Genomic DNA, 14,988 nt, shown 5'->3' with positions numbered 1-14,988 from the left:
ACGAAGCCCCGTGTCAGCTGGACGACAGAGCGAGCACGACCTGGTGTATCCTGCATCGTTTGCAAAGTCCCGGGATGCCGAACAGGACACGTAGGCTTGGTCTGGAAGCTGCCCTGTCCCTTCCCCTTGCTCCTCTCTTTCCCCCCTGCTGCCTAAAGCCCTGCCAGGTCAGGCTGAGCCCCGTGTCCCGCGGGCGTGCCAGGGAGGATGTGGGGCAGGACGGCTAGCTGTCCCCCCCATGCTCTTCCCTCCCCGCCTCTCCTCAGCGGTTTCTCCCGCACGCACACCCAGCGATTGCAGGCAGCCGCGGCAGCGGCCGAGCCAGCAGCGAGCTCGGGCACCCACTGCCGCGGCTCCTCAGCCGGGAAGGCGAGAGGGGCAGAAGGCCAGGGGCGCACAGGGCGAGAGGGGCGGAAGGCGAGGAGGGGCAGGAGGCGATCCCCGGGGCCCGGCGGGCGTGAGGCGGCGGCCGCCGCAGCCGCGCGGGAGGGGACGCGGCGGCGCTCGCGGTCCGCCAATCGCGGGGCTGCTCGCCTGCGGGTCGGGAGGCTGCGCCCACCCTGCGGCGGCGGCTGCCGGGCGAGCCATGGGCACGGTGCCGTCCGCGCTGAAGCACTGCCTCAGCTACCAGCACCTCCTCAAGGAGCAGCTGTGGATCGCGGAGCCGCCCGCGGCCGCGCACCCCGCGCAGGTACCGCCGGGCGCGGGTCAAGGGATGGGACGGGGCCGGCCCTATGGGGCGCGGCCGCCACCAGGGGGAGGACGGGGCGCTCAGGGCGCCGCCGCCCCCTCGCCGCCCCCTCGCCGCCCCCTCGCCGCCCCCTCGCCGCCCCCTCGCCGCCCCCTCGCCGCCCCCTCGCCGCCCCCTCGCCCCTCAGGCCCATCCCGCGCTGCTGCTGTCTGCCCCTGTCCGTGCCGCTCGGAGCAGGGGGGCGGGGGACCCTGCCCACGGCCCCGCGCCGCTGGGCTGTGCCTGGTCAGTGTTTCAGCACTCGGGCGGTGTTACACCGTGTTCCAGGCAGCGCTAACACAGGTGGGCGGCGCTGGGACAGCGGTGAGGCAGTGGGAAACCCACCCAGCAGTGGTCCTCGCCGCGCGTGATCGTTCCCTGTGTGAAAATCATAAAATGGCAGGGTGACACGCATTTGCGCGAGGTCACGGCACTGCCCTTGCTCCATGCAGTTTGTATTGCTCACACGAGTTGCGGCGGGCGCGTTTGCTGTGGAGGGAAGAGTCACTGGAGCCATAGGGGTGCGGAGGCAGAGCCGGGGGGTTGTCACGGAGGGATGAGTGAAGGTGTCTGTCAGCTGTGAGCAGGTGTGGGCAGTGGCTGCAGGGAGTGTAGGTTGGATGAGGAGGCACCTGGGCACGTGGGCAAAGAAACGCCGACTTTCCTAATCATGGCTTTGTAGGGGAAGAAGTGAAGGAAAGTTACCTGCATTTCCTGTCTGAACAGTCATTCATTCCAACTCTAACTCCAGTAATCAATAGGTGCTTCAAGCCTTTAAAAACATGAGCCAAGCCTAGAACAAAATTGTTTAAAATATATTTAAATATATTTTTATTTTTATTTTTTTTAAAGAGCACATCTTGTTGCATTTTTCTTCTGTTTGCAGATATACCGTGGAATCATCTTCCATTTTTTTCCACTACTTGGAAGTGAAATTTAATTATTAGGTAGCAATGTGACTTCAGATGTGGAGAGATGATGAAAAATGCTCTGAGTGATATGAAAACTGGCAGCATTTTAATTTTGCTTCAGATAGTCTGAGCCTCATATCTCAAAAGATGCGTATATGGAATACACAAAGTAACACTGTTGTGAGCATAGGGTTTTGTATAGGTAAGTCCCATACAGCTTCCAGCTATCATATTTCCCTGGGAACAGTGTCTATCCAGCATTAAATTTTGGGGAAAAAATAAACCTTTTTTTCTTTTTTCTTCTTTTTAAATAAAAGTGGAAAAATATTTTGTTGTGGTAAAGAAATAAAAGAGAATTAAAGGACTTTTATGTATCAGGCCTGAAGCAAAGCACCATACTTCTGTTCATGGGCCCTCTCTATGTTTTGGTGCATCATTTCCTTTTTAAGGATCTGAACATTTTTTAAAAGTTTCCTTCAAAATACCATGATATGCCACTTGATTGTGTCTGTCTCTGTCCCCCTATCGGACAAAGCATTTGAAAGGGCTTTTGCAACAGAGTGGGTTTGCAGTCAAAACCAGTCATTAATATCTTCTCAGAAAATAGTAGATTAAAAAGGTTTTCTTATTTTAATGGATAATTTTACTTAATTTTTGCAGTGCTCTTCTTTCATTTTCATCACTAGTTTTTTTCCTCCAAGGATACAGAAATATGTCTTCATCAGTAAACAGCAAATCTGAGAATCAACAGCAAACATCCTCCCTGTGCACATTGATGTGGCTGTGAGCTGCACAGTGCACTAATTAAATCCAGAGTTGGTCACTGTTCATGTTTTAACATTTGCTTCTGCTGTGATTTTACATGAATCTGTTTAAATTTCCATTTTTCTCATGTGGATTCTTAAACAACCCACAAAGGTCTTTGTTATGTAGGAGTGCATTCCATACCAATCCTGTTCAAGAAAAAAAGTGTTTCTTGTTATGTGATCTAGAAACTATACTAGCTCAAATAATGGTTGTAAAAAGGTTTGTTGGTCTTTTTTTTATGACCAGTGTATGCAAGATAGTTATGGCAGCACCACTACAATGACATTTATGTGGGTACACTAAGAAATAAAATAGGAAAGGGGGTTTAGGTGCAAGAGCAGTCTCCCGGAAATAATGTTTTCATGGCTGATGAAAATAAAGTTTATTTACTTGCCAAAATATTTTCAGGAGTTCCTCGGGATTTTTCTTTAAACGCCAAGTAAAATGTAAATGTTGCTGCCAGGGCTGTTGTAGAAATAGAATCATTCTATTTTGTCTAAGAACCCCAAATATATAAAAATTTGGTTATATACTGTGCTGACTAATTTGTAAAAGTCCAGGTTTAACCACTTGAAGCTCTACTGCAGGTGAAATAGTAGGTTCTAAAGTGAGTAGTGGGATGTCTTTGTTTTCCCTTATTTTTTCTGTTTCATTTAGCCAACCATTTTTCTGGTATTTTTAGAACCACATTTGACTTTAAAAGATAGAGTTCCTTGAGTAGGTAAGTTATTGAAAAGGAGAGATGAAAAGTAAAAGATAATTTGGTTAGGTGGCTAAATAGACAGTAAACAGAATTTTCTACTACCTAGTAGAAAGTTACTAATGACTTCTAGTAGAAGTTACTAATAACTATTTCAGTCTTACTAAGACTAGTCTGCATTGCATCAAAAAATTACTGAACACCTGACTAGTCACTGAGGCACGTCATTCCTGTTGCAGTGTGTTCATCTTTCTCCATATTCTTAATTGCTTAACTGTTTGCTTCAGAATGCTTCTGTAATGCTTCATACAAGGAATACAGTTCAGCTTCATTTTCTTAGCATTGCCCCAATGTATATAGTTTTTATTAGTAGTTCTGATTAACTTAGTATTAAAGGTCTGATTTACTAAATAAGAGCTATAGTCACATGAGAATTTGTTAAAGACATGGATTTATATCAGAACTGTAAAATGTGCTAGCATCTACTAAGAAAGGAGGTGGCCATAGATACTGCAGTGTTAGGGAGATTTCTGCAGCGATCAGTGTTGTTAGTGATGGTGACTCACTGGATTTGACTGGAGTTTGTAATGTACTTTGTGGTCTGTTTTGTGAAATGATCAGGCTGAGCGGCAGGGAAGGTGTTTGCTGCTGGTGTCCTCTGGTGTAGCAGGGACCTTCTTGCTGGAGAAGAGATGGTCTGAGAGTAACTGACACTGGTCTTATCCTGCAGACTTAATCTTATATTTTCATGTAGGCTAGAATGGAATTTTGATGCACTAGGAATATGCTGAGGACACAGCAGGGAAGAGCTGGATGGCTAAAGAAGTGTAAAAGACTGGGATGAAATTCAAGGATACAGAATGATTAGGTGCTTTGAGACCAATAACCCAAAGTAGAAACTTTGACTTTATTATTAGAATAGATTGAAGAAGAACTTTGTAATATTCACAAATCATAGGATGACTATGAGCTGCCAATATAGCTGTTAAAAAAAATCAAGTTAGGTCCTCAGATAGAGTAGATCAACAATTTCCAGTCAAACAGGGAAATGTTGATGCCATTGCAAAAAACTGCATTTGTTCAGTTTTGGTTAGTCATGTTCAAGAAATTGAATTCCAGCTGGGAGAGGTTAGGTCTTGCACCACTGGAATGGTTGGGAAAAGGAAGGTGAAATGTAAATGGCTTGGGTTTGTCTGATACCTAGCGTTAAGACCTGGAGGATGTGCAGGCAGGGTGGGAAGAAGAGGAATTAGCTGCTTAAAATAAAGGAAGATGTTGCTACCCACAAACACACACTTATAGTCAGTCTATATAATAAATATAAAGTAGAAATTTAAAAGCAAATTATCCATTGGTGGCATTCTTTAGGAGCTTTTTAATCACAGTAATGAGGGTAAAAACCCTTTATGATTTAGGTTTACTAAAAGGATTATATGACGTTGTTTCTGTAGTAGTGAAAATTATTTGATTCTTAGGAGCTTTTAAAGATTATATAAGGAATAGAGGACTAGATATTTAAATGTTTTAAAATAGAGAAAATTCCATGTCCAGTTTTTTAATTACATTTCATGGCTTACAATACTTTGTTAAGGTCAGAGTGTCAACTGTAGTATGATTCGTCTGCCACTTTAAAATGGGGAATCCTACTCTGCAAGAGGGTAGTGGCTAAACATAGCTAAATAACAATCCTCTTTTTCTTAACCCTTGAGTTTATGTACTACTATCTAGGTGTACTAAGGGGTATAGTAAAATAAGAGTATATTAGGAGTCATATGGTTTGGTGAGGGCTGCCTACACCTACAACAAATAAAGCAAAAATAAGACAAAAATAAGACTAGTCTCTTATTCTGCTGGATGTAGCTGTGACTCTAGGAAGTGTAATCTGTCTAAATAATGCTAATGTGTGCTATATTATGTTGTAGGATTTCTGTCACAGACTTAGGCTGTCACACGGAATGCAATATCCAGAATCATTAACAGTTGTTCAGGATATTACCATTGGAAAATTTTATTACTGGAGAGGAACACAAATGCTAGGTGCTAAATAGTAAAATAATGAGCAAAAACTTGGATCCTCTTATTTAGACAGCTAACTTCTGTTTCAGAGCTTTGATTGCAATGATTTATATGCTACGTGCCTAAATACCCAGACTGAAAACGCACGGACTAAGATTCCCTCATCTCCTCACTGCATGATACTCTTGGATCAAGAGATGCGCACAAGTGTCTTACTTTTGCAGTTTTAATTTGCTAGTTTAGATTTTGTAACAGATTGTCATGTTTTAAACATATGCTAGAAACCTCTCAAATTTATTTTTAAAGTAACTCAAGAATAACAACAAGACCCACAGTCCATGTGACAATTATATATGTCTTACTTATGTTTGATTCTTGATTCAAATTACAGCATAAAAATGAGACATATGGTATTATGCAACCTGGGAGGAGACAGCAGATCTCTTTTATTTGAGTCTTTTAACTACACCTCAGAGCAACTGATTTGAGACATACTGTATTTCATGTTCTTTTTATCTCCATGTAATTATATAGTCCTGGAATAAATTAAGATTTGCAGGCTCTCCTCAAATAACTATTTAGGCTATTTTCATTTTTTAATTTAATATACCTAGTTAAGAAGTACTGTAAAAAATTGCTGTCATCAATATTGCAAATTTATTAGTTTACTATGACAATTACAATATGAAAGAAATATATCATTGTTTACATTCTTTTTTTTTTTTTTTAATCTGATTTAAATTGCATATAAGTAAAGGAAAAAGAAGGTAGTTATCCTGGATTTTATGTTGCAGAGTTTTTGTTTTTTAACTCTTTCAAAGGATGGCATTATTTAGAGAGAATTAATGAAACCATTATAGAGAAAGTATATTAATTTCATTGGGCAAAGATCTTTTTTTCCTTCTTTCTTTTGCCCACCATTCTTACCTCATTCTGTGTTTTCATCCTGATCTTCCAAGGTTTTCAGATGTGTTGTCTTTCATATAACCCAAGACCAAATAATTGATCACTAAGAGACTGTGAAATTCCTGTTTTCCAGCCCTTCTGTATTCTTCTACCTGCAGAGGCCTTGTCAATCCAGAATTCAGTAGATGGATAATTTTCTCAGTGAACACATTACAAGAATGTCCCAAGAATGGGACTTTTTTTTTTTTTTGCTTTGTTGCAAATTTCAAGGAACATTTATTTTCTTAATGTTCTTAAGATGTAAAGCATACAAAGTTATTATAAAAATAAAATAAATAGAATAAAGTAGGAGAGATTATAATTTAATGCTAAATTATAGCAATCTATTAAGTTTGTATCAGCATGCTGTGTTTTTTCTTGTTGAATTTGGAAATGATGAATGACATATGATACATGCTGACCCTGAAGGTAGTAAATAAAACACACTCCCACTGAATTTAACTGGAGTAGGGAGAGTGCAATGCTGAGCTTTTTCTAAAATGTTCTTTGAAGTCAAGAGGAGTTTCCCCGTTAGAAGACCCAGTCACTAGACTCATGCCAACTTTTTCAGTCAGGTATTTTATATGCTGCAGAGTAAGATCTCAAGAACCTTGAAGAGAGAAAGTCCAAAAAGGCTGAGTGCTTGGTTTTTTAGGGGTGCCAAACAGGATGTTCGAAGTTAAGAGGCTGATAATAAAGTGTAGGTTTGACCTAAGTGGAGTCACTGACTTTCAGTTTTTGTATACCATTGGCCTGTAAATACTGGATGGATAACAGGAGCTTTTTAGTTGATAGAGATTTATGCTATACTGGGATTATTAAGGGAATTTAAGATTTTATAAAAAAGATGGAAATATTGTAAAGGATTTGCTTTGCAAATTTGGGAATTAAAAAAATGCACAAGATGTTTTTCTTCAGACCCCATATCTGCTTTTTGGTGAGATCCCATTTTTAACTTTTCCCACCTCCATCTCCTTCAAAACCTAAATATGGGCACAGTGATGTTCATTTACTCCCATGCCAGCTCAAGGAGGAGAACTGATTTAAGACACCCCATGTGTCAAATCATCTTTTTAAAATTCATGCATCTTGAGATCATTCTTTTCTCATTGCTTTGGCTGGGAGTGAAGATAAGTGAATTGCCAAAGATCAATCAGATCCAAATTTAATTCCTACTGAAATAAATGAGTATATCTTTTAATAAGGATCTTATTTACAATTTGTGGATCTTCTGTCTTTTAGTTTTGGTAAGGAAATCTCACCTTAGAAGATTACTGTACCAGCTGGTCAGACATAGAAGTTTCCATAAAGCAAAATACTTGCTGTTCCTAATTAATCAAATTTTCTGCTTTTGAACTGTCTGATGTGATGACTAATAAATAATAGTAACTGTTGTCTCTGTAGTGGCTTGTATCTCACTTTAGGGTTTTTTTTTCACTTAGAAGGAATGCTGAGTACCTAGAATGGTTAAATGTGGAATTCTGGGTACCTCAGATGAAGTTACACTTATTTCTCTACATTTTAATGTTAGGACTATTTTTTGGTGCTTCTGAGGAAAAAGGTAGCTTCAACTCTTGCAGCACTTGGGTTGAAAGATTCATGTATTTATGGAAGTGTGTGTTTGAATTTCAGTTTGTGTGTGAATATCATGCAGTAGGAAACTGGTGCAGTGTAGGTACAGTTCAGAGGTAAAGCTGAGTTCACTCTTAATTCTTTCACTACATAAATATTTCAGGTGTTTAAACAAGGTGATGATTCTCTGAAATTTTAAGAACTGAAGACTATTGAGAATCTTTAATGTGTCAAGTATGAAAGAAGTTATGTTTAAAGAAACTGTGGAGGGCTTCAGAAAAGTAGTTATTTAGTACTTCGGGCTGTGTTGAGTTCTCTTTTTTTGTTTAGCTCTCTCATTCACTTAACAAAGGTATAATATTTTCTGTAGCATTCTTCTTAGCCCCCAAATGTGTATTTAAAAAGATAGATGAAGTATGAAAGAGAAATGTGTATTAAAGATGGGTGTGTGGTATTGTGAAGTTCTGGGGAAAGTGTGCCACCTTAAAAGTTTGCCAGTGCGCATGATAGTGCAGATGTGGACCTTGACATACAGTGTCATGAGGTACTATGCACTCAGTAAGGATCATCAATTAATTGAACCTCAGAAAATGCTAGAACAGAAAAATAATAATTTTAAGAATGAGAATAAAAATCAGGCAGAAATTTGTAGGAAAAGGTTCTCTCTGTCTATCTAATATATCCTTCTTCTGTCACTTAGGAAAACTCATCAGGATATTGAAATTCTGAGAGTAGTTGCTTTATTGGTTGATCTGAAATTTTTGAGATAAGAGCATGACCTAAAAAATCAGACTTTCATGCTGTGCTAAATACCCATAAAACAAATTCAGCATTTTTGGTCTTCAGCAAAAGGGAAATATTTTATTACTGCTGTGTTAATGTACACTTATATAGCCCTTTTGGGGTAGAAATGTCAAAATGGTGCACACACTTTAAAATTAAGCAGTTCAGTAGAGATGAGGGATTTTTTCTATTTTGTAATATGTTGATAGGGACGGAACATGCAATGAAGAAGAAAAATTTTATTACATAAGACGTTATTAATCAGATACATATTTTATTATCTGGTCTTTTAATCAATCACTTCAGAGGAACCAGAAAACTGCTAAATGCATGGTTTACATTTCAGAAAAATAATTCCAGGGACAGTTTTAAGGGTTGCTTTTCAAACTTAAGTTATTACAGTTAGAAGTAATCAGCTCATAGCTTTTCTTTTCTTTTACTGGGTTAGGTATCATATCAATGGTGAAGAATTTGATTAACATTTGGGACAAAGTTCTAATCTTGCAAAAGATGGAAAAGATGCTGCAGCTAATAAGAAGGAAATTATACTTACTGTCGGAATGTTGTTGTAGCCAGTATTATTGTTAGATAATTCCCTTGTTAAATGGAGATTTATTTTAGAGTTTGGTGTAAATGAATGAAAGTTACTCCAATTGTGGCATTACATTTGAATTTATTTGGATTAAATATTCTTATGAGAGTCATTCTCACAGCTCTTGTGACAAAAACACAGATTTATTACATGCAAAAACTGCTAAAAGGTGAGCTGGTGAAAAAACTGTGCTGGGTAGACATTTCTTCTTTGTCTGAGTGGGGTTTTTTTGTCCACAGATGTTAGCTGTTTTGTATGGGAATAAAGGTGTTAGTTTATGAGTTTCTTGGAAAAAGAAGTTTAAAGGCTTTGAATGGATGAGATGTGTGGACTGAAGCGCCAGAGGACATTGCTGGAATGTTAGGTGAAACCCATAGGGAAATAATTCAACAGCAGCATCTGGAAAGGAACTGTATGTGGCTTTAGGGCTTACTTTTAATGCAAGTAGTTAAGATGAGATTAAATATGGGTGTTAGTATGTGAGAAATGGGGGAACAAGGTAAGTGATGAAGGTATATCATGTGGAACACTGGGATTAGGGAAAAGATTTAACAGAATCCACAGCTGATCACAGCTGAATTTTTAAAACCCTGGAAACATAATTTGGATTGAACTTTGTGCTGGCTTCATATAAACTAAAGCAGCGTACATGACTATTTTATTGGGCAAAGAGAAGACAGAGTATAGGCCAGTTCATTGGCCTTGCCATGTCACTTTTGCCTGAATGGGATGAATGAAGATGATGGAAAGGTAAGCTACTAAGCCAGCTGGCTGTTGGCTATGCAGACAGGAGTCAGCTGGTGATTGAGAATTTTCTGGTCTCCCTGCCATTTTTGGATATTTATGACTTGATTCAATTTCCTAAGTGCTCTTGTATGGTGCCATGTGAGATGCCCTAAGGTAGCTGAGATAGCTTATAGGGTTGGCAGGTATCAAATAGGATTTACAGGAGTCTCGTGCTCTCTTGGCACAATGGCTAGAGGTCAAGTTAGATGCATCCCAAATGCACAAGGTGCCTGTAATTAGCCATCTGACTTGTGCCCCTACTGTTTGCTAAGTTGTTTGATATGCTTTTGGCCATTGCTGAGAGTGCTGAGAAGTGGCTTCATTCAGTTGGCCATGCTTCAGTGATGATGCCATTTAAGATGCCCTATAATATCCTCCTTTATCTCCAGCTTCCAAAAAGCTGCAGATCCTGTGTCCTGAATGCTGTGTTTAGGGAACCTTAAGACATTTTATGTGAATATATACATTGACTGTACAGGGATGCCTAGGACACATGTAGACATAACTGTGTAGATACTTAAGTTCAGGTGTTTTAAAGTCCAGTTGAGTCCTATCATTAAGAACATTTCAGGACCTTTTGAGCTTAATGAGTGGTATGGCTACATTGCCATTCAGTTTATAAATAGTACTATCTATTGTCAGTGTTTGGAAAAATCCTTCAGTTAAGATTATGTGTTGTGGTAAAATGAAAGTACAGCTAATAGTAGTACTACTATATATTTTTTCCTTTTTTTTTTCCTTAGTTAACACTGGTCTTATTATGAATTTTACAACAACATATGTTTCTTTCTCATCAGTTAAGCACTTTATTATCCAGAATATGGAGGCTTAAAAAAAAAAATCTTCCGAAATGTGCAAAGTCTAGAAGTGAAAGCAATAAAAAATTAAGAAATATCATGATTCATTTTGTCATGACAACCCTTAATCTTGCAAACAGTCTGACTTGTTATGTTCCCAGTTTGGTTTTGTCTTTGTCATAGTTCCTCCAGTACCAGTATATTTTCTTGTACTTGTTCCACTTCACTGTTTTCAGGTTTGCATGATTAGAATGCGCTAAAATTACTATTACGTTACTATTAACTGTAATAAATTGGAAATTTAACCAGTACAGAAGATGCCATGATATATCATTATTATATGAGTATTTTTTAGTAAGGTCATAGAAAATAATAATTTATTTTATTATTTTAAGTGTTTATTGAAAAACTACCAACTTATATTTACGTATTTTTAAAATTTCATATAAGGAAAATTTTTTATGCCTTTAATTATTTTCAGCAAAATAGGAAGTAAATTATATTCTTTAAATATGCTCACATTTGACTAATTTCGTTGTGAAAATGGAAGATTTTTATAACATCAAGAATGGCATAGTGTTCAAGTTATAATTTCCTTACCATTATTGGGAAATTATTATGGTAACACTTTACAGATGTTATTTTTCTAAAGAGCTTTACAAACTTTAAATTCTCATGAAGGATGAGTTGCCAACAGTGATGAAATAGATAGCCATTAAAATACTGTCATTTTAATTAGTGTCTTTTGGAAAGAGAACTATGGAAAACATAGTGGGGGGCCACCTGTACTTGAATTCATGATTTACTTGATCTTTTAGGCCCAACCTTTGGACACAGAAGGTGATTTTGGTTGCAGTAGTAATTGAGAATGGTTGATTTACTTTCAGCTTTTTATTTTAATTCTTAAAGTTCTATGCATAACTCACTTTTATTGAAAATGAATTATTTAGAGAGACTTATCTGATAGGATGGATGGGCTGAATTGTCAGTATATTCATTCCCATCCCCCCCCTCCCCGATATCCCAAAGTATTTGCAAATTGCTTGCACATGTTGGATTTGTAATGATGATCATGCCTCTGCTTTTTCAATGTGTGTGGAAAAACACCACTCTTTCTCCTTTCTAGAATTCTGTCTTTAGTCTTGCCGGTAAAACACCGTACACACCATAATACTATTACCATAAATAATAGTAAAGGAAAGTGTGGGAGGTTTTGGCTCCAGTATCATCAGTATGCTGTTGATCTCCGTTCTCTGTATCCTTTTCATCCAGCCCAGATGGCAGAGTATAATTGCTTTTCCAGGCTTTGACCAAGATAGGGATATGGATATGGATGAAAGTGAGTTGGCTGTAAATCAGCTTGGTTAATGGAGAAATGCTGATTGTTAGCCAAGGGAAGCATTTAGGGAAATAGAGAAAGGTAATGTATATGCCATGTTCTGAAAATACATTTTTAATTTTTGCTAAAGTGACTGGCTGTGTTGGCCTCCTGTTAATAGCAGAGGTCTCTAGTACCATTTGTTATTGATTTCATTGTAACACAAGTCTAACTGTGGTTGCCTACGCCTCTACTACCACCTGACTCTGCTAATAGATTCCTTGATCATTATTTTTCAAGTTATCAAAAATTGTCTGTGACTACAGCACATTTATGTGCTTTTTTAGGTTGTTAGCTCTAATTTGGGTATTCAGATCTCTGTGATTCCACGTACTCTACATTTGTTGACAACAGCAACAAATAGTTTTTAGAAGGTGTCAAGTCATCATATTTAGATAATTTAGATAATTTAGAAAGTTCAGTCTCATCCAGGAGACTGTTATTTGACGTGTCCTATTATTTTTGTTCTGTCAGGTTATGAACGATTTTATGTAAAATACAGATATGAATATTAAAGAAGGTATTTCTTTGTTTTCAAAGGTAGTGAACAATCTTTGGGCTTGATTTTATCTTTCTGAGTGTTTGTCCTGTAATGCTACTTCTTTTTTTTGAGAGCATCCAACATCATGACAGAGAATTAGACATGGTTTCCAGTTACTCCTAGTACTAGCTGCTGCTTGTATTAGACACTCAGTCTCCAGTTCCTGAAGTTTCCTTCTTTGAAGAGCTGTCAGAAGAGCAGTTGTGTTAGCCTGCCATATGCCTGTGGAATTTTCTGACCTACTGGAGCTTGCATTTGGTAAATTTTAAGCCATGACCGCCAGAGATGTTTGTGTGATTCTATACGTTTGTGTGACTCTATACTGACTGTAATAAGTTGTTGTCCTTGGCCACATAGTTAGAACGTAGCATGGACTGTCATGATTTTGATGATCACAATTTAAAATGTGTAACATATATAATTCAAGTGTTCACAGTTCTTACCTTTGCTTACTAAAGGGGAAAGCTTCTGGGGGTCTGTAACTATCTTCACATCAAAATCTCTTTTATGTATATTTTCCAGTATTGAAGTTAAGAAAATAACAAAAAAAGTCTAAATTATTAATAAATCTTAAATGTTGATAATTATATGCTTATGTTTCCCCATATTTATTTATATTATTTGAAATATTACTAGAAATTGTATTTTATGAATGTTTATATTAATAGATTTTGCTCATGACTATGATGTCAAGTGGGAAATACTGCTTTATTGATTTTTTATCCAACATAGCCTTTACTGTGTCCCTGAAATAAATCCACCAGTTAAGTTGTTTGCTATCATTTCACCATATCTATGCTTTGCACAGTTTTGGGGTTGGAAAGCTATATAGGAGAAGTTACAAAGTGAGGATTTAGTCAGGACCAAAGCTAAAGAATATGGGCTAACAATTCATGGTTTTATATCCTGCTACTCAGAAAAGCACTTGCCCAGCATAGTAGTTCAGTGTAGCTTGTCAGCTTTGGAAGAAACACTGTTAGATTTTGTGTTCTCCTCAAATAATGGAGAGATCAAGAAGAAAATCTAGTTTATGAAGAAACTGAAAAGATCATAAAGAAATACAGAATAATATTGTTGCAAGATCAGTATGGTAACCCATGTAATTTGTGTGACTAAGAGTAGTAGTTTCAGAATGCATTCCAAAGCCAGGACATGGTAAAAATACCAGTTAAGAATCTTTAAGCCTGTTTACTACTTCTGAACTCAGCACTTCCTCCTGAAAGGGGAAAATGAACCTAAGAAGGAACATGAGTTTAGTCTTCAGTGTGATATGAAAAGTACAACAGAAAACAACTTTCATCCTCTCATGCATTTAAAAATGTATTATTATTATATTTTATTCTTATGCTCTTAAAGTAAAAGTAGACACCTCCAAACAGTATTCAAATACATGACTACCCTGTCAATTAAACAAAACAGACAGTGCCAGGGTTTCAGTTTATGTGTGTTCATAGTTCAAGCTGGGTTCACTTCAATTGGTTATATGAGGCAAATTGTGTATTGGAGGCAGCTGCAGGTTCTGGTTTCCCATCCATTAAGGACATCCACTGTAAGCAAAAGAGTAAACTACAAATCATAGAAAATAATCAGCAGGTGTTTCACCCAAAGTATGTGAGAGCTGATCTCTTCTGATCTAATATAAAGAAAATAGTCTGGGAAGTGAGGAATTCCTCCTGTTCCCTCTCTTAGACTCATGTGGACAGAGACTATATTCATTTATTAACTCTGTAGCTCTTTAGAAAATGTGCTATTTTGTGTTTGTCTGAAAGAAATGTTCTTTCTTATAGAAAGGAGTTCCTTATTTGTTTTGCTACATCTCATTGCATTTTGCTAAGACCAGGGAAGTACGGTGCTGTGTAACTGGTTTGCAGACTTAGTACCTCTGTGGCAATTGTCTGTGCAATAGGTGATTTAGCACAATTGCATATTATGCTTCAGTGTTCTCTTTTATGAACATGATTGTGTATCAGACAGAGCTCTTTTACTATTAATTGGATTTTGGTGTATTTTTTCATGTCAAACCCTTGTTTGTTGCTTGAATAAGACATTATTCTTTGGGATTACTGTCATAGCATCTAATGGCTGTAGCCTCCAGTGGATAAGGAGATAAATCAGAGAGAGTTAATACACAAACCACTAACTTTCAGATGTATTTTATGAGTGCTGCTACTCTAATCTGAAAAGTGTGATAATTCTGGCCTCCATCAACAAAGCTTATCCTTAGGGTGCTAGGCATTAACAACTACTACACTTTCATTTTAGGTGCAACTGGTAGAAGGGGGCAGAGAAAGGGAGAAATAGGCTGCATTCTAATCCCAACATTTTTTACTTAGGGTAAAGAAATACTCAAGGAGTATTTATCTAAACTGTGTGTTAAGGGGCATGGTTCAGATATTACAATGAATCCTAGAAAAAGGAATTTCTCTGTTG

General features: G+C 38.1%; 1 protein-coding gene across 2 annotated transcripts in view; it reads left to right on the top strand.

Annotated features, from left to right (window-relative positions):
- The first annotated feature begins 525 nt into the window (after positions 1-525).
- Positions 526-14,988, top strand: part of HMGCLL1 (3-hydroxymethyl-3-methylglutaryl-CoA lyase like 1) — a 77,900-nt gene continuing 63,437 nt past the window's right edge. For both annotated transcript variants that reach the window (XM_048297925.1, XM_048297926.1), the window contains exon 1: positions 526-691. In XM_048297925.1, coding sequence (XP_048153882.1) covers positions 587-691 — 105 coding nt within the window. In that variant the 5' untranslated portion in view covers positions 526-586. The remainder of the gene's footprint in view (positions 692-14,988) is intronic.

The sequence above is a fragment of the Corvus hawaiiensis genome, chromosome 3, assembly GCF_020740725.1.
Source record: "Corvus hawaiiensis isolate bCorHaw1 chromosome 3, bCorHaw1.pri.cur, whole genome shotgun sequence".
Lineage (NCBI taxonomy): Eukaryota > Metazoa > Chordata > Aves > Passeriformes > Corvidae > Corvus > Corvus hawaiiensis.
This window is presented reverse-complemented; position numbering and strand designations above follow the sequence as displayed.